Source organism: Phyllobates terribilis, unplaced genomic scaffold, assembly GCF_046119375.1.
Source record: "Phyllobates terribilis strain yellow unplaced genomic scaffold, ASM4611937v1 Scaffold_1__5_contigs__length_1240528914, whole genome shotgun sequence".
NCBI classification, from domain to species: Eukaryota; Metazoa; Chordata; class Amphibia; order Anura; family Dendrobatidae; genus Phyllobates; species Phyllobates terribilis.
Genome location: NW_027362761.1, coordinates 263310112 through 263332045, shown reverse-complemented (window position 1 = coordinate 263332045; position 21934 = coordinate 263310112). Strand labels below are relative to the sequence as shown.

At 42.9% G+C, this 21934-nt stretch overlaps 1 protein-coding gene across 2 annotated transcripts in view; it reads right to left on the bottom strand.

Moving 5' to 3' along the window:
• Window positions 1-17284, bottom strand: part of AP1B1 (adaptor related protein complex 1 subunit beta 1) — a 42137-nt gene extending 24853 nt beyond the window's left edge. Inside the window, exons 1-16 of one of the 2 annotated variants that reach the window (XM_073671761.1) lie at window positions 17131-17284; window positions 13992-14053; window positions 13804-13909; window positions 12213-12348; window positions 9470-9715; window positions 9018-9208; window positions 8520-8741; window positions 8310-8430; window positions 8110-8205; window positions 7696-7811; window positions 7291-7456; window positions 7048-7146; window positions 6634-6893; window positions 4600-4804; window positions 1597-1626; window positions 954-1088 (exon numbers count right to left, since the gene is read on the bottom strand). In XM_073671761.1, the coding sequence (XP_073527862.1) occupies window positions 954-1088; window positions 1597-1626; window positions 4600-4804; window positions 6634-6893; window positions 7048-7146; window positions 7291-7456; window positions 7696-7811; window positions 8110-8205; window positions 8310-8430; window positions 8520-8741; window positions 9018-9208; window positions 9470-9715; window positions 12213-12348; window positions 13804-13909; window positions 13992-14028 (2166 nt within the window). In that variant the 5' untranslated portion in view covers window positions 14029-14053; window positions 17131-17284. Of the gene's footprint in view, window positions 1-953; window positions 1089-1596; window positions 1627-4599; window positions 4805-6633; window positions 6894-7047; window positions 7147-7290; window positions 7457-7695; window positions 7812-8109; window positions 8206-8309; window positions 8431-8519; window positions 8742-9017; window positions 9209-9469; window positions 9716-12212; window positions 12349-13803; window positions 13910-13991; window positions 14054-17037 lie in introns of both variants that reach the window. The other variant, XM_073671768.1, reaches the window with a different exon arrangement.
• Window positions 17285-21934: the final 4650 nt, after the last annotated feature.

Genomic DNA, 21934 nt, shown 5'->3' with positions numbered 1-21934 from the left:
ATCAACATCGCTGTATCAGCGTTTTGTTTTATTTTTTGCAGCAGTAGTAGTTTTGAATGACAGCATTCATTTTACCATTCAGTGCAAAGGAGAGAGAAAAAAAAAGCAATTCCAACATTGTATTTTGCGTTTTCTTTTTACTGTCTTCATTGGGTGATAAAAATGACACGGCAAAATGATTCTCCAGTAAGTTTAAGTGAAATCAAACTTCTACAGGTTTTATTTTTTTTTTTTTAATTGAAATGAAATTTTTCCCCCAGAAATTTGTAAAAATATATAAATAAAAATAACATTTGTTTTGTGTTGCCTTCTTTTGAGACCCGGAATTTTATTTATTCATTTTTTTAATTTTTCCATAGATAGTGGTGTGTATTTTTTTTTCTGTGTGTGTGATGCTTTAATCGGTACCATTTTGGGATAAAAAAAAAAAAAAAATCAAAACATCTCTTGTGTAACTGCCATACACAAAATAAAAAGCAAACTGCAATTCTGGTGTTTTTTTTTTTTTTTTCGGTCAGAGAAAATTGGGTGTTTTAACTTATTTTAGTTTTCATTTTTGTAACTGTAATGATTAAAAATGAAATAAGACTTAATTCAGTAATACTGAATGTTTAATTTTTTTTTATTTCTAAGTTTTTAAAGGAGGAAAAGCGGGGGGGGGGGTCCAATTTTTTTCTATTTTGTTTACACTTTTTTTTGTCACCATGGGAAGGGGACAATGATTGCCTAAAGGAACGCATGGGCCAAATTGCACCATAAGAGAGAATGACGGCGGCATTTAAGGGGTTATACAACAATGATCAAAGCTAGCTCTGGCCGCTGCGGTTAGCAACTTATGCTGGCTGTACAGCCTTGCTCCACACACCCACATCATATACTATTACGTCCTATGTCAGGAAGGGATTAAAAACTGCACATAAGAGGCAACTGTATGTATAACAAACATCACTTACTGATTTTGGAGAGACATATGATCCAAGAATAGCACCTGTTCCACTGCCCAAATCAAAGATGTCACCGAGTCCTCCAGAGAGTGGAGGTCCAAGGGGAGCAGCAGCCACTGGAGGAGCCATAAATCCAGAAGGCAACTACAAGAGAAAAGACATATACTGTACAAAGGAACACTATACAAGTAATATGGTATTTCACATTATTACGACCCAAGCAAAAGCAATGTGTTTATCATATGCTCCATACATTATATTTCTGAATAGCAGACAAATAATATGACATCAGTGGATTCAAATCAGGGAAATAGAAGTCCTAATTGGTGCGAATCGATTCACAGGACCCAGTCCATCATCTGTCAGTAATCTGCGGCCGCTGGACTGCAGCCCTGAGAACCACGTCTTATCTCCACGTCCTACCTCCCGACATCGAAGGTTCTGCTTTTTATGACTTAGCACCAGGTTAACTAATCAAAAGAAGATGCCATCATGGAAGAGGCAGTTCTCAGGGCATCTGTCCTGTGGCCCTAGATTACTGATGAGGCTGATGGCCCAAGATCTGCAAATCAAATTGAACCAAGTCTAGACATAATCCAAGAATAAATGTTAAAAGAGGGGACTATTAATAGGAATAAGGAATTGCACTTACAGACAGATTTGGACCGGTGTCAGCACCCAGCTGTAAAGTAAAAAAAAAAAAAATTAAATTATTTTCTTATAAATTTAAATGGTATCTACAGAACTATCCTACAGCCCCTAAGATGGGATGACGACGCCTAGTCCCTGGTATAAATGTGTCCTATGATTGTAATTCTGCACACTGCGTGATTATGATCAAACCCTATGAGCTTCAAAACTACCCCCAACAACCCATGCAGTATAGACGCATACTTCTCCCTAGCATACCCCTTCTGTGTCTTCCACAATCTTTGAAGTTGAAGCAGATGGGAGGGGAGGCAGTGCACAGGCAACCAGAAGCAGGCGCGGGAGACACACAGAAAAGCCGAACAGCAGGCAGAAGCAGCCAAGGAAAGCACATTCACAGAAAGAGAAAAGAAAAATGATAGAAAGGATCAGCCTGATACACTATGGAAGAATGAGGAATTATTTTTTCATTTCATCCCTAAGAAAATTAGAGATTTAAAGGGACTTCAGATAATATTCGGGAAAAAGTTCATTAAAGAGATAAGAGGACGTTCTGTGTTACAACTTAGTCCCTGAGTGCTGATACTTTGTGATTTAGTCCATGGATACACTCCATATAAAGAGGTTGTCCAGCGCCGTTCACTTCCGCATCACGAGGTGAGTGGTGCTGATGACGCAGGTACCACGCAACTGTCCTATTCATTAAAATATCAGAAGAGATACAATAGGGGTCATCTGCTGATGGAGACCCGAAAAAATGGTCCAGGATACATACAGTACAGACCAAAAGTTTGGACACAGATTGTCATTTAGAGATTTTTCTGTATTTTCATGACTTTGAAAATTGTACATTCACACTGAAGGCATCAAAACTATGAATTAACACATGTGGAATTATATACTTAACAAAAAAGTGTGAAACAACTAAAAATATGTCTTATATTCTAGGTTCTTCAAAGTAGCCACATTTTGCTTTGATGACTGCTTTGCACACTCTTGGCATTCTCTTGATGAGCTTCAAGAGGTAGTCACCGGAAATGGTCTTCCAACAATCTTGAAGGAGTTCCCAGAGATGCTTAGCACTTGTTGGTCATTTTGCCTTCACTCTGCGGTCCAGCTCACCCCAAACCATCTCGATTGGGTTCAGGTCTGGTGACTGTGGAGGCCAGGTCATCTGGCATAGCACCCCATCACTCTCCCTCTTGGTCAAATAGCCCTTACACAGCCTGGAGGTGTGTTTGGGGTCATTGTCTTGCTGAAAACTAACTGATGGTCCAACTAAACGCAAACCGGATGGAAAAGAATGCCGCTGCAAGATGCTGTGGTAGCCATGCTGGATCAGTATGCCTTCATTTTTGAATAAATCCCCAACAGTGTCACCAGCAAAGCACCCCCACACCATCACACCTCCTCCTCCATGCTTCACGGTGGGAACCAGGCATGTAGAGTCCATCCGTTCACCTTTTCTGCGTCACACAAAGACACGGTGGTTGGAACCAAAGATCTCAAATTTGGACTCATTAGACCAAAGCACAGATTTCCACTGGTGTAATGTCCATTCCTTGTGTTCTTTAGCCCAAACAAGTCTCTTCTGCTAGTTGCCTGTCCTTAGCAGTGGTTTCCTAGCAGCTATTTTACCATGAAGGCCTGCTGCACAAAGTCTCCTCTTAACAGTTGTTTAAGAGATGTGTCTGCTGCTAGAACTCTATGTGGTATTGACCTGGTCTCTTATCTGAGCTGCTGTTAACCTGCACATTCTGAGGCTGGTGACTCGAATAAACTTATCCTCAGAAGCAGAGGTGACTCTTGGTCTTCCTTTCCTTGGGCGGTCCTCATGTGAGCCAGTTTCTTTGTAGCGCTTGATGGTTTTTGCAACTGCACTTGGGGACACTTTCAAAGTTTGCCCAATTTTTCAGACTGACTGACCTTCATTTCTTAAAGTAATGATGGCCACTCGTTTTTCTTTACTTAGCTGCTTTTTTCTTGCCATAATACAAATTCTAACAGTCTATTCAGTAGGACTATCAGCTGTGTATCCACCTGACTTCTGCACAACACAACTGATGGTCCCAACCCCATTTACAAGGCAAGAAATCCCATTTATTAAACCTGACAGGGCACACCTGTGAAGTGAAAACCATTTCCGGTGACTACCTCTTGAAGCTCATCAAGAGAATGCCAAGAGCGTGCAAAGCAGTCATCAGAGCAAAAGAAGGCTTCTTTGAAGAACCAAGAATATAAGACATATTTTCAGTTGTTTCACGCTTTTTTTTTAAGTATATAATTCCACATGTGTTAATTCATAGGTTTGATGCCTTCAGTGTGAATGTACAATTTTCAAAGTCATGAAAATACAGAAAAATCTTTAAATGAGAAGGTGTGTCCAAACTTTTGGTCTGTACTGTACGTATGTGGTTATATCCTGATAAACAAGTATGAAGACTTTGAAAAGCATTGCTAATAAAACCACATCAAGTCTACTTTGTATCCTGGGCCATTTTTTCAGATCTCCATCAGAAGTGCAGATGACCCACCTGTTGTTTCTCTTCTGGTATTTCAGCATTATTTTAACCCCTGTGACTGCAACAGCTGACAAACTTAAGCTTGATCCTGGTTGTGTGATCCACAACTTTACCAGGTGAGCAATTCCCTGCACCTTATTGTCTTTTATCATCGGAGAAGACTACTGCGCTTTTTGCTCCTCAGCTTCTTCCTACATCCATAAAGATATGACATCTTCTCTTCCTGTCAATTCACACGTTCTACAGATGCAACTTCATCAGCGCCACACACATCACGATGCGGGAGTAAGGGGGCTTGACAAGCCCTTTAACAGTGGAGGGCATGAATCAAAGGTGGAGTCAAAGGAATGAAGACAATATGGCAAACATTGAGCACATCTGTCCTGTACCGTAGATATATATTGACATAGAAATGTACGGTAACTTCTTAAACACCCACATTACTGTATTTTATGGGGTAGAGGGGCTGACTATTATTTACATACCAATGTGTCCAATCCACCACTCAGGAGATCCACTCCACCCAAAGGTACAGAACTAGCAGTCAGCGGAGGTCCACTGACTGGTGGTGCTAAATCAAGGTTTAGGAGGTCACCCAACAGATCTCCCTGAGATGGGATGACTGACGGGTGCGTTTCTGTTTGGGGTTGCACTGCGGTAACTGGATCTGGACTCTCTGCACTCTCGCTGCTGTGGACAAAAAGCAAGTAAATTAGCAATGGTCTGTCTGTAATTTAATGCGACATATTGATCCTGGGATCTCAGGTCTGGTTTCTATGCAGTGACAAAGGAAAGATGCTTTTATTTTGGCAAATGAAAAGCAGTTCAGATTTCCATCCATGTGCATCGGGGCCATTGTCTAAGACTAAGTACTTATGATCAACTCACACACTGGTGCGAGCCATCACATATATCCATTAGATACAATGTTAATTGAAATGGGATATTCTAGGACCCCATGGGTATAAACCCCTTCCCAAAGCAGACGATTTTCATTTTTTCCTTTCCCCCTTTCAAAAGCCATAACTTTTTTTATCTTTCTACCCATATAACCATAAAAGGGGTTGTTTTAGGTGGGACGAACTGTAGTTTTGACCACCACTATTCATTTTACCATTCAATGTTCTGGAAAACGTGGAAAAATTCCAAGTGCAATGAGATTGCAAAAAAACAAAAACAAAAGGCGATTCTGAAATTGTTTTTCAACTTTTATGATTTCTACAGCATGATTATCCAAGGTTAGTAAGATTATGGCGATGCCAAACTGGTCCAGTGTTGTTGTTTTTAATTATGTTAGTGGGGAAAAATTTTGGGGGGGAATTTGTTTAAAAAAAACAAACAACGAGATGTGTGTTACTGTAACCATTTTCTTGTTTTTTCTATGGGGAAACGTGATTTTTTTTTTAATGCCACCATTCTGAAATAGATACAGTGTATTGATTGCTTCTTATTGCATTTATTTGCGGTGATTAAAATAAAACGTAATTCTGGCGTTTTCATTTTTTTTTCTCTCTAGGATGTTTACTAATAGGGTCAAATAGTTTTATATTTTAATAGATTGGTCTTTTACAGATGCAATGATAAGAAATGGGTTTATTTTATTAATATCAATTTATAATGTGAAAAAAAAAAGGTTGATCAGAGTTTTAATTTTTTTTTTTTTATATTCTCCCTTGTGGATTTGTGATTCTCTGACCACTTACACGATATACTGCAATACCATAGTATTGCAGTATATAGTAAAAATCACTGTCTCCTATGAAGTCAAGCTAGAGGTTAGGTTTCAACAGAGCATTGTAATGGCATGCTTAGGGGTCTTCAGCAAACCCCAGCTACCATGGCAACCCACTGGCACCAAGCAATCACGCTGTGATGGGGCCCATGAGCGCTCCTGCACAACCCGGTTCACGCGTTTTAAATACCACTATCTGAGATTGACAGCAGCATTTAAAAATCTAATAGCATCGGGTAGGGCCCAAGCTCCACTCGCTGCTGTTAGAGGTAGAAGATGGCTGAATAACAGCCATTAGAGATGAGCGGATTGATTTGTGGGATTCTGGTCCAGTGTGCAGGTCAGTGTTACCTGGCGGCTAGATGGGAAGTCGGCGAATCCCTTACTTTCTGGTGTCCCCAGAGCGGCTTTTGATTAGCCAACGCTGGCACGATATTATCTGTGTGTCATGTTGCACAGATGACATCGCACCAGACCTGACACTACCACGTCAGGGTCACCGAAAGATAAAAGATTCGCAGGCCTACTGTCACGCTGCCAGGTACCCTTGACCTGGACCAGAGTCCGCAAATTGATCTGCTCATCTCTAACAACCATCCATCTGTCGGGAATGGGGCAGGCTAAGCCTCTAAGTCTGCACCATACACCTCACCTGCTCCGTATTTGCGCCGTACATATATGGCTGATGTTGGAAAGGGGTAAAAAGAAGTGTTATGCTTTTGAGAGCCATTTTCTAAATGATTAATGAAAACCCTTAAAAACAACCTTGCAATAATTTAATACTCACGAGCCAGTTCGAGGTGGTAACCTTTTGGGAACCACTCCTCGACTTCCTTCTACAAAAGCATTTGGAGGCTTGTGGTAGACAGAGGCCAGTGTGCCAATGTAACAGATCAGCTCCTCCAGCAAAGTGGGCTCAATGAGGTCAGTTTCTTCTGAGATCAAAGGTTTTTCTGCCAGGACCACTTCTTTGGCAGCAACAGGATCTGTAGAGAGCAGTCGCCAGTATATATAGCCACGATCTCGGAGATCTGGGTTATCTGAGTCCTATGAGTAACATGCAGTAGTAAATAGTGGTGGTATATAACAAAGTTCCCTATTCTCCATATCTCCACATGCATGTAATAATTAAAACTGATATGAAGAGATAGCTTATAGGTTTTATACAACACTGCATTGTAACCATTGGCATTCACCTCACCTGTGTTGCCAAGCTTAGTACTTGCTGTACCAGCTCCTGTGTCTCTGTTGGCTTCTTCAGAAACAGCTTCACAATAGCCGTAAGAAGTTGCAGTTGCACCTAAGATGGAAAGAAATAATAAAGAGCAATATAGAACCATTAAAGGTGTTCCATAAAATCTGTTTCTATCCGGTAGGAAGTGAGTTCGAACGCAAATGACTCCAATCAAAGCAAGCTGGCCTGGCAAGGTGCCAACAGACCTACCTGTGTGCTCTCATCATGGAATCCCTCTAAGAAGCTTTCCAGCAGCTCATCCGCATTGTCAATGCGCTCAGCATATTCTCCTACTATCCAAATCATGGCCGCCCGTGCCTCTGGTTCATCAAGAGAGTCCAGGTTCTCACAAAGTGTGGAGATGACGCTCTCATATCTGATAAAAGATTAGTGAATATCAAACTTTGCATTGGTTTTTGCTGCGATATTGTGACATGCTAGGAAATGATCAGGTATATATAAAAAGAAAGATCTTCTGACAATCCTAACCGCTTTTCTATCCAAGTCCTCACTCATCACCGATAACACTATAGATTCCACATGAAACTGAACACGTTTGACCGATGAGGACACCAGGAGACACACATCACCTAACCGTCACAAGGTGACACCTACTTGTTTGGGTACTTTCTGAAAATGTCCTTTATCACCACAATGGCTTCTTGGACCACATAATTCACCTTGGTCTGAATGAGATCTAGGAGGGTGCTCACACAGCGCTCTGCAGATTGCTAAAGGAAAACACAATTTACAATCAATTACTGACTTCACGATACTTTAAAGGGGTTTTCTAACCAGAAGCATTTATCACACTTTGAATGAAGCTCGACTAGCGCCCTATTTAGCGTCCTCCTAGCCATATGGAGAACAGGTAACAGGGGTCCTCTCTTTTGATGACTGGTGAAATCCAAGTAGTCAGACTCCCAATAATATAGTGTTTATTAGATAAGTGGAAAGGTAATAGATGCATCTGCCTGGAATATCCCTTTAAGTCAGCCAAAATGTACATTTGAAGAAATAATTTTATACCTCCACTTTAATAGCACAGCGTCCAATTGCTCTAACAGCTTTCCGTACAAAATCCACGTCTACCTCTGTGGCGTATTCCTTCAGTTCAGCCAGAACCTAATTGTTTTAAAAGAAATTATATTGAAGTACAGATATCCTAACTAGAAGGTTTTCAGCACCCCGACAAAAGTTGTATTCCACTACATAATACAGCCACCAACCTGGGCAATATTGGCAGGTGATGCCAGTCTGATCATGATGTCAAGCTTTTCAAGTTTAACGTAGATTGGGTCATTGTATTTCACAAAGAAAACTTTCATCTCATGCTTCAAGATCTCTGGTCTAGAAGAAAAGGCACGAAGAATAAGTGTCAGTGACTGGAGGACACAGAGCATTGGTAAAGCTGGTCAGTTTTGGCATGAAAATCTTACCGCTTCTGCACAATTAAATTGATATTACGCAGTGCCACATACTGCAATTCGGGCTCAGCAGAGAGCAATGTGACAAGAGGGGGTGCCAGCTTCTTTAACAGCGTCCCATAGTAATCCAAATCTTTTGATAGCAGTTCCATAAGTTTCATGAGGACCTTGACCGCAGAAAGGACCACAGCTGAATTGGCGTGTGAGAGACGCGGCGTAACACGTTCACATACACTGTGGAGAGGAAAAGTGCCTCAAATATGGTGTAGAAAAAAAACCCTCATATTAAAGGGATTCTATCAGTACAAAATGACTGTACAAACCAAACACAGGAGTTGGGTAAACCCTTGGCATGACCGACCAGGTCAGTACATCTACCCACCTGCTGAGATATGTACAATTCATGTAGGCTAAAAGGTGCATTGAAGTACTTGGCCACACCAAGGGTGCACCAAGAGCCTGTGCTTGGTTTGAACAGTCATTTTGTGTCAATAAATACTTTCAACTTACCTTTGAGCTTCCCGGTCATCTTTGGGAATATAGTTGGCCAAGCAGTCCAGGATGAATATCTGACCCCATTCTGTACACTCATTAAGAGCAGTAAGCAACTTATTGATTGACTGTGGATTCAAGTCCAGGAGGTTACTATTCGGGTGGGACTCTGCAATCTCTGATAGAGCTGCTACAGCATTAGCCACGACCTAGAATGAGAAGGTAGGACGTACATCAGGTATAATACTTGACGGTCAGCCAACAAGGTCTGAACAGTAGCCATGATTCACATTGTTTTTAGGCATTTTCAGTGATGATGAATAGTAACTTCAAAAGGCTTTGCCTACTACAGCAGACACATGGTAACAACTGGTATAAGCAGGGTCTGACAGCTGGCTGGTCCACTTCCAGGGCCTTTTATGACGCCCCACATCTCCAACAACAAGACTCCATAAGGGCAGTTTCCTTACCATTGGATTAGAGTCAGAAATTAGATCTTTCAATGTATCAAGAAAGCCCTGATCTTCCACTAGCTGAGCGTTAATGTCATGCAGTTTGGCGACACACACTGCTGCCGTCTTGCGCACATATGGGTCCTCATCCTTCAGGCATTTGCGCAATGGCTCGCAGAGATACTCTGTGATTTTGTCCACGCGGATACAGCCCATGGTGCGCACCGCCAGTGCACGGATCAGTGGATTTGGGTCTTCACAGTCCTGAATAAAAGAGGACAAGTCAAAAAATATATATATAAGAAATTAATAAAAGCTACAGAACTACATTTTGTAGCTGGCATAAAATGATTGCTGAATGATTAAAGAGCGCCTTTCCAGGTTATATTATTTCATATCATAAATGAATGAAGGCAGGAGCACATAGTATTAAGCTATATGAAGCGCTTGTAGAAGAAAATTATCAGGTTGTGGCTTCCTTCCCACAAGTGTAATATAACCCCCGTGATATCTGAGACGTCCAGCCGCTGAAAGACGACTCACGTCATCAGTAGGTCAGGGTGGGAGCAATGTGGTGCCAAAATATAAAGTCTGCAGGGAATGTTTTCTATTGATTAGCTTTATATGAAGTAAAAAGATAGCTGATGTAGCAAATGACAGTATGTGCAAAGGCAAACTGGCACCTTACATGACAGCAGTGACACCAAGCACTGGAAAGAGTCAAGTGAAATGGCATACAATACTACATAGAATCTACTTGGTAGTCCTCATCATGCATTTGCTTATCTTAGTGGTTTAAAAGATTTGTTAAAAGTGGCCAATAAGCAGGCAATGCTTCAAAATAATAAAATATGTAATAACCCACCAGCTAGTTCCCCTGCGGCTCCCACTAGTTTTTGTGAACGACCTCTATAGCCGATCACTGGCTTCAGCAGTCATGTGTCGGCCATGCTACTACCATCACCGCTGAGACCATTCACTTACATGTCATCAGAATGTCACCAATTCCCGACAATTCACAGGTGAATACTTTTTTTAAATTATTTTAATCAAGTTTATTTCTACATTAAATCTGTGTATATGTACATGTAATGTATTAACATACTCACCTACTGTTGCCCTCTCCAGGATCCAGTACCGTTCAGCTCCTCTTCTCAGTGATGTCACCGATCTTCAGACTCTACACGAGTCATACTGCTCTCAGAGTGACTATTATAATGTAATCCTATAGAGTGTCAGATCGAAGTTCTATAGGCTTACATTGTAAGAGAGACCTCTGTCTCATGCATGGAGTGTCCCGAAGAGTCTGAAGTATGGTGATGTCACTCAGAAGAGGAGCAGAGCGGCGCTGGATCCTGGAGAAGGCGACAGTAGGTGAATATATTAATATACTCACACTTAGCTACATGCACATATACACAGATTTAATGAAATAAAAAAACTACATGGGAGGGCTTCTTTCAATTATTTCATGCTTTGTGCCCATAGTTAAACTGTGGTCAACCCCTTTAATGGTCCGCAATAATAATAATATTCTTTGCAACTCTAGTAAGTTATGAAAATTCTCAACTATACACAGCTATTCCTTGTGTGAAAAATAATATTCACCAAAAGCTTTCTTGTCTACACATTCACAATAGACATACATATACTATAAAAAACAAGAATACCATTTCATTTTTTTAATTTTTCAAAAGGCAAAAATAAGTGTTTTTGCTTTATTCAATGTGTAAGAAAACGCTATTCAGTATTTAACAAAAAGAAAAAGTAATAAAGTCAGAAAGCATTACAGTATACATTTCTATGATGGATGTTGAATGGGCATGGTGCTAAAACGAGTGGAACGACTCCTTTGTTCAAGTGATCTGTTGGGGTCTCACGGCATTGACCACCCAAAAAGAAAGCGTTCATTAGGTCACTGAAAGCATACATATGAAATGTAGTGACCAAACATGGTGTAAAAAACTGTCAGGCTAGAGAACGAATCTGGATACTGAAATATGCCGAGTTTTTTTTTTTAAAGGTGTTGTCTGGTCAGAAAATGTGACACCCCCCCCATTTATCAGCTGTTATAACCTTAGGCCGTGGCCAATGTAAACACACTGAACAGAGCTGCAGTGCGCAGCTTCATTCCATGTGTAGTGATCGCTGCCAGGTACTGCAGAACAGCTCATTTGAGTAGGAGCTGTACCAGGCCGCAGCCGCTACACATTGAATGGAGCTGTGCACTGCAGCTCAGTTCAATGTCCTTACAAAATACTACAGCTGATTGGTGGGGGTTTTGGATGTTGGACCCTCTTCGATCTACTATAGATGACCTAACGTGATGATAGGATATCAAGATCTTCTAACTGGACAATCCCTTTAACAAACAATAAGAGACACTGGGGAATAATCACTCATCACAGTCCAGTTAAATAGGACTCATATCTAACTTTGTAGAGTGGCACATGCCATATACCTCAACACAACTGTTGGAAATGTGGTGTAGGTCATGGAGAAATGCCTAGAAACACAACCCAGGCGTCTTTCACAGACACGGTCTAGCTTGTGTGGGAACAAATATGTTTGTGGGCATGGATGTGCTAGGAGGCGGGTATAGGCCCAATGAAAAATCTTCAGAAGGCATTACATCCTGCTCCAGAGGAAGCATGGTTTATCATAATGGCATCAATCATAATGTACACGTCCCATCAATCAAAGCGATGTATGGCGGTAATGTGAATTATAACTGGAGCAGCACCTTCATTTCATCACCCACCTTAACAAAGGTGTTTACAGCCATGATGGCCATGTCTGGCTGGCTCTTGGCATAGTTCATCAGGTACAAGTATACCAGCTTCTTCAGTTCCAGGTTATCAGTCTGCATGCAGTTCACCACGTCAGGAAACAGGGCGCTGTCACAAAACGGAGAGATTAGTTACATGGCGACACATGAGGCATCCAGTTTTAAACATATGCCCGCTGCTACTGGAAAAACCCTTTAAGGACCAAGGAGTTTTTTTGTTTCTGCGCGCTCTTTTTTTTTTTTCACTTTCTTCCAAGAACCATTCTTTTTATTTTTCTGACGACATAACCGCATAATTGCTTACGGGACAAGTTGTAGTTTTGAATGACCCCAATCATTTTGCAAAATGTACTGAAAACCTGGAAAAAAAAACTCCAAGTAGGATGAAATGGAGAAAAACAAATGCAATTGCGCCATTGTTTTTTTTTTTGTTTGTTTTACAACGTTCATTGTGCAGCAAAAATTACCTGGACACACGATTGTCCAGGTCAGTCCGATTACGGTGATTTAAGTGTTGAAAAAAAACATTTTTGTAAATAAAAAATATTTTTTTGGCTTTGTCGCCATTTTTCAAGTTCTGGAACTCTTATTTTTCTGTAGAAGGTGTTGAGTGAGGGCTTGTTTTTTTGTGTGGAGAGCTGACATTTTTTGGATAACAATTTGGGGTACATAGGATGTTTTGATTGCTTTTTATTTCCTTTTTTTAAGGTAGGTGATCAAAATAACGCAATTCTAGCATTTTGATTTTTTTCCCCTCTTTACGGTGTTTAACACAAGGGGTTAATTAATTCTATATTTTGATCGATGTTTAAAGGCGCAGTGATACTAAATATGTTTACTTCCTTTATTTTTAACGAGGGTAGAAAGGGAAGAGATTTGAATTTTTATATATTTTTTTAAAATATTTTCTTAGGGGACTTAAACCTGCGATATTACATATTGAAATACAAAAATATTGCAGTATATAGTGAAAATCTCGGTCTTCTATGGAGCTCAGCCTGTGGATTAGCTTCATAGAAGCACCATGATTGCAGCGACGAGGGCCTACAGCAAGCTGCCATGGTAACCCTTCAGTGACCGATCACGTTGTGGGGGGGGGGCGATGGTAGCTGATACCTGCGAGTTCCATTTAAATGCTGCTGTCAGGGATTGACTGTGCCATTTAAATGCTTAACAACTGCTAGAGACAAGTGCCGGCTATGTATTATAAGCCGTGTTTAGAGGGACCTAAGCTCTTAAGTCCCCTCCTCACAAGCTGATAACTTCCCAGGACGTGAACTCGCGTCATACTATGGGAAGGGGTTAATAACCCTACAAGAAGAAAAAAAGAAAACCTACTGAAGGCGCAAAATATGAGGTTTGCAGATCACGGGGATTTTCCAGAAGAGCTGAATTGGCACAATATGATGACTGATAACTTCCAGTCACTAATAAAAGTCAAGTCAGCTAGTCAGTAAGTGAAAGCCTTCCAACTCCCCCCCCCCCCCCACATCACCCCAGAATCACTCCCGCCACCACCCATCGCCAGTAATAACACAATGTGACAACCTGCCCCTCCACTCACCTAACATCCTTCCCAACGGTCATGGAGGCTATGACTTTCTTCACAGCTTCTTTCTTCTTCTCCTTCTTGTCGCTGTTCAGCTCCGCTTTTAGCTCAAAGATCTCACCTGTAGGTGTGAGACATAAGAATAGCTCTAGCACCGGTGTCTTACAAGGCAGCGAGCGGCTGCCCACATCTCCACGTCTTACCTTTCTTGGTGGTGGTGAAATACTTTGAGTCCGTCATATTTGCACAGGGATTTGGCTCTTAGCTGTAAGGAGAAGAGATACAGCCGGTCAGTGAGTGAGGAAGGGATATTTCCACAGAGTTATCAGCAGAAACTGCAGGAAGGAAAGCGGCTGAGCCGCCCCCTCCGACAGGAAAGAAAGCAAGGAGCAGGTCAGAGGGGAGGACTGAAGTAACACCAAACCTATGGGATTGGGAATCCGGCAGGACAGTAACATAGGCTAATTGGCTTCCTATGATAGTAGTCTAATTACATGTATGTCCGACTTACGGAAATTAGATTGTGAGCCCACTAGGGACACGACTGATGTGATTACCGAGATGAGGAATAGATTACACAGAACACTTCTTTATCCTTCTGTAGAGATAAGGAAATTCCAGTCCGCTTCCTAGTAACAGGTAGAAGCAATAAAGTAACGACTTCTCAGCTCCAGCAGACGGCTCCCTACAGAGCGGAGCGCAGTAAAGGGGTAAAGGATCAACTTTACACACCAGCAACACACACAACTATGGCATTAAGCCTCAACTGTTAAGTCGTGTTGGGGGGAGAGTCGTTCCACTGCGAAACCTGGCATTGGTTAGACGTGTGCCCCACTACTAATGGACATGCTATATGGTGGAATATAGCATAATGCTAGCACACTATACAGATGGAAAATTATTCCCAATAAATATATATGTGCTTGTGTGGATTAGATAAGGTGTCTAAAGCAAAGCAAATAACCACAATGGTGCCAGCCAAAGGCTCCTATCACATGCCAGCCCTCCATGTTGCCCCTGGACAGCGATACAACCTTACCACCTGTAACAATGCACAGCCCACATGTATCACAGGGACGTGCACCTTCCTTGTCTGCTGCAATGAATAGGCCATTCTGTGATGATGGCCATCAGGGGGAGCAGTGCATGCCCTAACAGCTGCCATACTCTGGGGCACACAGATGTTCAGTGCTGTAGGGAGTGAGCCCATAACTCACCCTGGTATACGCTTAAGAGGCCATTGCACCAAAATGTTATACATGGCCAAGTGGCTAGACCTGTCCCACAGGTTTTCCTCCCAGTTCCAGCATTTTAGAGCCTTGTCACACAGGACACCATTCTCTGTGGCACTGTCATATTAACTGGAAACTTGGTATAATCAGCATTATTAATAAGCCATAGACATCAATATATAAGCCACCAGGTCATATAACCGTAAAAGAGGATTATAAGCTTAAAAAATTCTTATGGTAGCTGCCAGAAATCAGCACATACTCATTCTTTTAAATCTTCTGATGCCCCTGTGCTTTGGGCTCCCCTAATATCATCATATACAGTGCGTAATTTACCTTTGGAGCCCTACATCACCAGCAAGTGACCGGCTGCCAAGGCCATCTTATTTTGCTGTGGATTTTTACAGAAAACATGCAAATAAACAGCAGAAAAAAAAATGCAGAATTCACGCTACATGTGAATAAGGCCTAAGGTGTATGGGGAGCTTTCAATAAATTTATGTGATTACATTAATAGAGGCAACTGCATCCACACTCTTTAAAATAGTGATCAAAAAGTGACATACCCTTGATAAACATAACAAAATGAACAGACGGAACGTGCACCTCTGATGCCACGTGTCCCACAGGTCAATGATCCAGCTCAGTGTTGGTGTTATGTCACTAGAAAGTCTACACTAATATATAATAAAGCCTGGTTCCCAAGATACAGGGGAGACGTGAGCACATCACAACACCACTGCCGAACCAGGGACGTCTAGAATAACCACTCTTACTAATGAATGGAAAGAAGAGCTGCAGCAGGATGGGCAGCCTCATCGGAGCGCGCCACGTTTTCTAATACCTGGCTGAGACCATACAGCCACGGTCTGCTATATGCTGCTTATGGATAGGGCAGCATGCATCACTTGTCAGGTTCCCTTTAAGTTTTATTTTCACAAGGGTTATTCTCATGAGCACCTTTCACAGCGGAGATGGGAATAACTGCTCCACAGCGACCAGAAGCAGGGCTACAAAAAAAAGCTGACCACAGTTGCTCTATCCTGTTTCCTTAAAGGGGTTGGCAAGTGAAGTTATCACCTAACCACAATATTGATAAGTTGTTGATGGGTGGAAGTCAGACCACTGCGACCAACACTGGCAGAAGGGGGCACTTTTATCCCTGTTATAGAATGGGGCAGAAGTGCGCATGCTCTACCATCCATCCTCTATGGGACTGCTGAGCGTTGCACTTTGCTGTAGAGAATGAATGGCGCGGTACAGGGATGACCATGCTCCAATCTGCAGATCGGTGCAGGGCACAGTGGTGGGCACCCACCGATCTGCATGTTATCACCAGTTCTTAGGATCAGTGATAACTTGCTTTCACCAGACAACTCCTTGAACTCCCATAAAAATGGATGAAAGTTAGGCTATGTTCATACATTGCTTTTTATACTGCGTTTTTTTTTCACCACGCATTACTTCCAATGGGTGAAAAAAAGCTGAAAGAAGTGACATGCTCTATTTTGCAAAAAAAAAACTTACAAGGCACAAAATCCTGAACAAAAAAAAAAAACCTGATGCGTGCATGAGATTTCTGGAATCTCATAGACTTTGCTGGTACTGCAAAACGCAGCTGAAAATTGGCATTAAAAAAAATGCAGCAAAAACGCAATGTGTGAACATAGCCTTACACTCCAGAGGTATAAGTGATAAAATACCTGGCAGCTCAAGTAGTGCAAAGCCCTCATACACATCACTGCGGTGCAGAGCAGACCCCACTGACACATGAAGGGGTCCGCAGATGTGTGACAGATGCTGCATGACACCTGAGGGCCACAGATACAAGGCACAGAGGTGCGAGCTCACAGCTTGTCTATAGATGGCAGCCGAGAGCCTCCCTGCACACAGGTGGTCTGAGACCAGGCGGCACTACAACTCCCAGCATGGCCAGCTATCACAGTCAGGTCACCGGGGATGAATGAGGACCGGAGGAGGCGGCTGAGCGCTCCCCACTCCCTGAGATGTCACTCACCTCTCCCCCGGCAGCCCTGACAGTGACCTCACACCGCCAGTCAAAGGCTGCTCGCCCGCACTACGCCCGGCTGTACGGATGGCGGAGGCTGACCTGTGTGAAGGACGCGGTGACCGGTCCTGGGCTGCGGGCTACTTAGGTGTCAGGCGTATGCGGAGCTTCCTCCTCCTCCCGGCAGATCAACGTAAAGATGGCCGTCACCTGATCCCGGAAGTGACGACGGGAGGGACATCCGGTATCCACGTCTAAGCGCTGCAGTTCCCATGGAAACCTGGAAACAGAGGCAAGATGAAGGGTGAAAGGAGTTATTTCCGTGAATGCCCCCTACAGCCACTCCAATGTGGACAGCTCAGTGGTGAGGTGACGAGAATGGGGGAGACCATGGAGCTGCCCATAGAGACGCCATTCTGGTCTCCTCACCACAGAACAGGCTGGAGGGATCCTGCACCGAGGAGGCTGTAAGGCTATGTGCCCACGATGCAGAAATGCTCAGGATTTTTTCCTGAGCGTTTCTGCATCTCCCTGGCAGAAAAAAACGCATGCGGATTGTACATGCGGATTGTACATGCGGATTTTACATGCGTTTTTCCTGCCAGGGACATGCGGATGTGAAGCGTTCTTCACATGCATTTCCGCATGCGGGTTGACAAGTGCTTTCCAAGCGATTTTAGCATCACTTGGAAAGTGCTTGACAACTTGGTCACACTATATAAATCCATGCAAACGGCATGGATTTATATAGTGTGACCCGAGAGAATGATTAAAAATAAAAAAATAAACCTATACTTACCTTCCGATGGCCCCCGAGACTTGCTGCGCTCCTGTGCTGGCTGCCGGCAGATCGCGGTACGCTGTACTGAAAGACCTGCCGTCACAAGACTGTGACGTCACCGCAGGTCCTTCAATCCTGCGCGATCTGTCGGCAAGCGAAGAGAAGGAGTCCGGGGTCCTTCAGAAGGTGAATATAATCTTTATTTTTTACTTTATTCTTTTTTTAACAGCTTTTAATGGTACCTGGGTGTGGAGGAGAGTCTCCTGTCCTCCACACCCGGGTACCATCCACACATTAGAACGCGCCAATTACGCAAGTACAGATCCAGTCTTGCGGAATTGGCGCGTTCTAATGCAAGTCAATGGCGGCGCTTCCGCAAAATTAATGGACATGCTGCGGATTTTTGAGCACAGCATAAACGCTGCGGAAAAATCCGCAGCATGGGCATTGAAAGTGCGGAATTGCATTGGAGACCATGGGGGAAGGATTCCCAAGCGTTTACGCGGCGGAAATTCCGCCGCGTAAACGCTTGAAAAACGCATCGTGGGCACACAGCCTAATACAGGCCTCATTCTGGACTAGGGAGGAAGTCATAGCATGTAGACTATGTGCCCACAATGCAGAAATGCTCCGGATTTTTCCTGAGCGTTTCTGCCAAGTAGAAGCGTTTGTTAAATGATTTTAACATCAACCAGCATGGATTTATATTGTGTGACCAATATAATGTTAAAAAAAAATAATTAGAATGTAAAAAATAATCTTATACTCACCTTCTGATGGCCCCCGCTCTGCTCCTGGCCTCGCTGCTGGCTCTGTGGCGGGTACCAGTAATGTAAATGGACCTTTCAGTCCTTTTACATTACCGGTACCGCCACGGAGCCAGAAGCCGAGCGGGGGCCATCAGAAGGTGAGTATAAGGTTATTTTTTAATTTAATTCTTTTTTTACTTACTGGTACTATGGTACCTGGGTCTGGAGGAGAGTCTTGTGTTCTCCAGACCTGGGTACCATCCGCGCATTAATCGCATAAGATCTGCATAACTACATGTAGTCATGCGGATATTATGCGGTCCAATGCAAGTCAATGGCGGCTATTCCGCACAATTAATGGTAGTGCTGCAGATTTTTCCACAATGATAATCCGCAGCAGAAATTTCCGCAGCATGTGCACAGAAATGCCGCTGCGGAAACGCATTAAATCCGCATTGTGGGCACACAGCCATAGATAAGATACACATAGATATACACATATATACATAGGTATACACACATAACTATAGATACACAGATTTACATATGTATACACACACATAAATATATACATATTGATACCCATAAATATATAAACATAGATACAGATATACGCATAGCTATACATGCATATATTTATATACACTGCTCAAAAAAATAAAGGGAACACTCAACACATCCTAGATCTGAATGAATGAAATATTCTCATTGAATACTTTGTTCTGTACAAAGTTGAATGTGCTGACAACAAAATCACACAAAAATCATCAATGGAAATCAAATTTATTAACCAATGGAGGCCTGGATTTGGAGTCACCCCCAAAATTAAAGTGGAAAAACACACTACAGACTGATCCAACTTTGATGTAATGTCCTTAAAACAAGTCAATATGAGGCTCAGTATTGTGTGTGGCCTCCACGTGCCTGTATGACCTCCCTACAATGCCTGGGCATGCTCCTGTTAAGGTTGCGGATGGTCTCCTGTGGGATCTCCTCCCAGACCTGGACTAAAGCATCCACCAACTCCTGGACAGTCTGTGGGGCAACTAGACGTTGGTGGATGGAGCAAGACATGATGTCCCAGATGTGCTCAATGCCTTCATCTTGCAGGAACTGCTGACAAACTCCAGCCACATGAGGTCTGGCATTGTCCTGCATTAGGAGGAACCCAGGGCCAACTGCACCAGCATATGGTCTCACAAGGGGTCTGAGGATCTCATCTCGGTACCTAATGGCAGTCAGGCTACCTCTGGCCTCTGGCGAGCACATGGAGGGCTGTGCGGCCCTCCAAAGAAATGCCACCCCACAACATTACTGACCCACTGCCAAACCGGTCATGCTGAAGGATGTTGTAGGCAGCAGATTGTTCTCCACGGCGTCTCCAGACTCTGTCACGTCTGTCACATGTGCTCAGTGTGAACCTGCTTTCATCTGTGAAGAGTACAGGGCGCCGCCAGTGGCGACTTTGCCAATCCTGGTGTTCTGTGGCAAATGCCAAGGGTCCTGAGCGGTGTTGGGCTGTGGGCACAACCCCATCTGTGGACGTCGGGCCCTCATACCACCCTCATGGAGTCGGTTTCTAACAGTTTGTGCAGACACATGCACATTTGTGGCCTGCTGGAGGTCATTTTGCAGGGCTCTGGCAGTGCTCCTCCTGTTCCTCCTTGCACAAAGGCAGAGGTAACGGTCCTGCTGCTGGGTTGTTGCCCTCCTATGGCTCCCTCCCCATCTCCTGGTATCTGCTCCATGCTCTGGACACTGTGGTGACAGACACAACTACCCTTCTTGCCACAGCTCGCACTGATGTGCCATCCTGGATGAAATGCACTACCTGAGCAAGTTCTGTGGTTTATACTGTAGACACTGCCTCATGCTACTGTACCTCTAGGGGTGAGAGCAATGGCAAAATAAAAAAGTGACCAAAACAATAGCAAAAAAGGATGAGAACAGAGAAATGGTCTGTGGTCACCACCTTCAGAAGCACTCCTTTATAGGGGGTATCTTGCTAATTGACTATCATTTCTACCAGTTGTCTGTTCCATTTGCACAACAGCAGGAGAAATTGATTCACAATCAGTGTTGCTTCATAACTGGACAGGTAGATTTCACAGAAGTGTTATTGACTTGGAGTTACATTGTGTTGTTTAAGTGTTCCCTTTATTTTTTTGAGCAGTGTATATATGTATATATACACACACATATACATAGGTATATACACACGTATTATATATATAGATACACATACACATAGCTATACACATACGGCTCTGGCAAAAATTAAGAGACCACTGCAAAATTTTCATTTTCTCTGATTTTTCTCTTTATACGTACAGTACAGACCAAAAGTTTGGACACACCTTCTCATTTAAAGATTTTTCTGTATTTTCATGACAATGAAAATTGTACATTCACACTGAAGGCATCAAAACTATGAATTAACACATGTGGAATTATATACTTAACAAAAAAGTGTGAAAGAACTGAAAATATGTCTTATATTCTAGGTTCTTCAAAGTAGCCACCTTTTGCTTTGATGACTGCTTTGCACACTCTTGGCATTCTCTTGATGAGCTTCAAGAGGTAGTCACCGGAAATGGTTTTCACTTCACAGGTGTGCCCTGTCAGGTTTAATAAGTGGGATTTCTTGCCTTATAAATGGGGTTGGGACCATCAGTTGTGTTGTGCAGAAGTCTGGTGGATACACAGCTGATAGTCCTACTTAATAGACTGTTAGAATTTGTATTATGGCAAGAAAAAAGCAGCTAAGTAAAGAAAAACGAGTGGCCATCATTACTTTAAGAAATGAAGGTCAGTCAGTCTGAAAAATTGGGCAAACTTTGAAAGTGTCCCCAAGTGCAGTTGCAAAAACCATCAAGCGCTACAAAGAAACTGGCTCACATGAGAACAGCCCCAGGAAAGGAAGACCAAGAGTCACTTCTGCTTCTGAGGATAAGTTTATCCAAGTCACCAGCCTCAGAAATCGCAGGTTAACAGCATCTCAGATTAGAGACCAGGTCAATGCCACACAGAGTTTTAGCAGCAGACACATCTCTTCAACAACTGTTAAGAGGAGACTTTGTGCAGTAGGCCTTCATGGTAAAATAGCTGATAGGAAACCACTGCTAAGGACAGGCAACAAGCAGAAGAGACTTGTTTGGGCTAAAGAACACAAGGAATGGACATTAGACCAGTGAAAATCTGTGCTTTGGTCTGCTGAGTCCAAATTTGAGATCTTTGGTTCCAACCACCGTGTCTTTGTGTGTTGCAGAAAAGGTGAACGGATGGACTCTACATGCCTGGTTCCCACCGTGAAGCATGGGCGAGGAGGTGTGATGGTGTGGGGGTGCTTTGCTGGTGACACTGTTGGGGATTTATT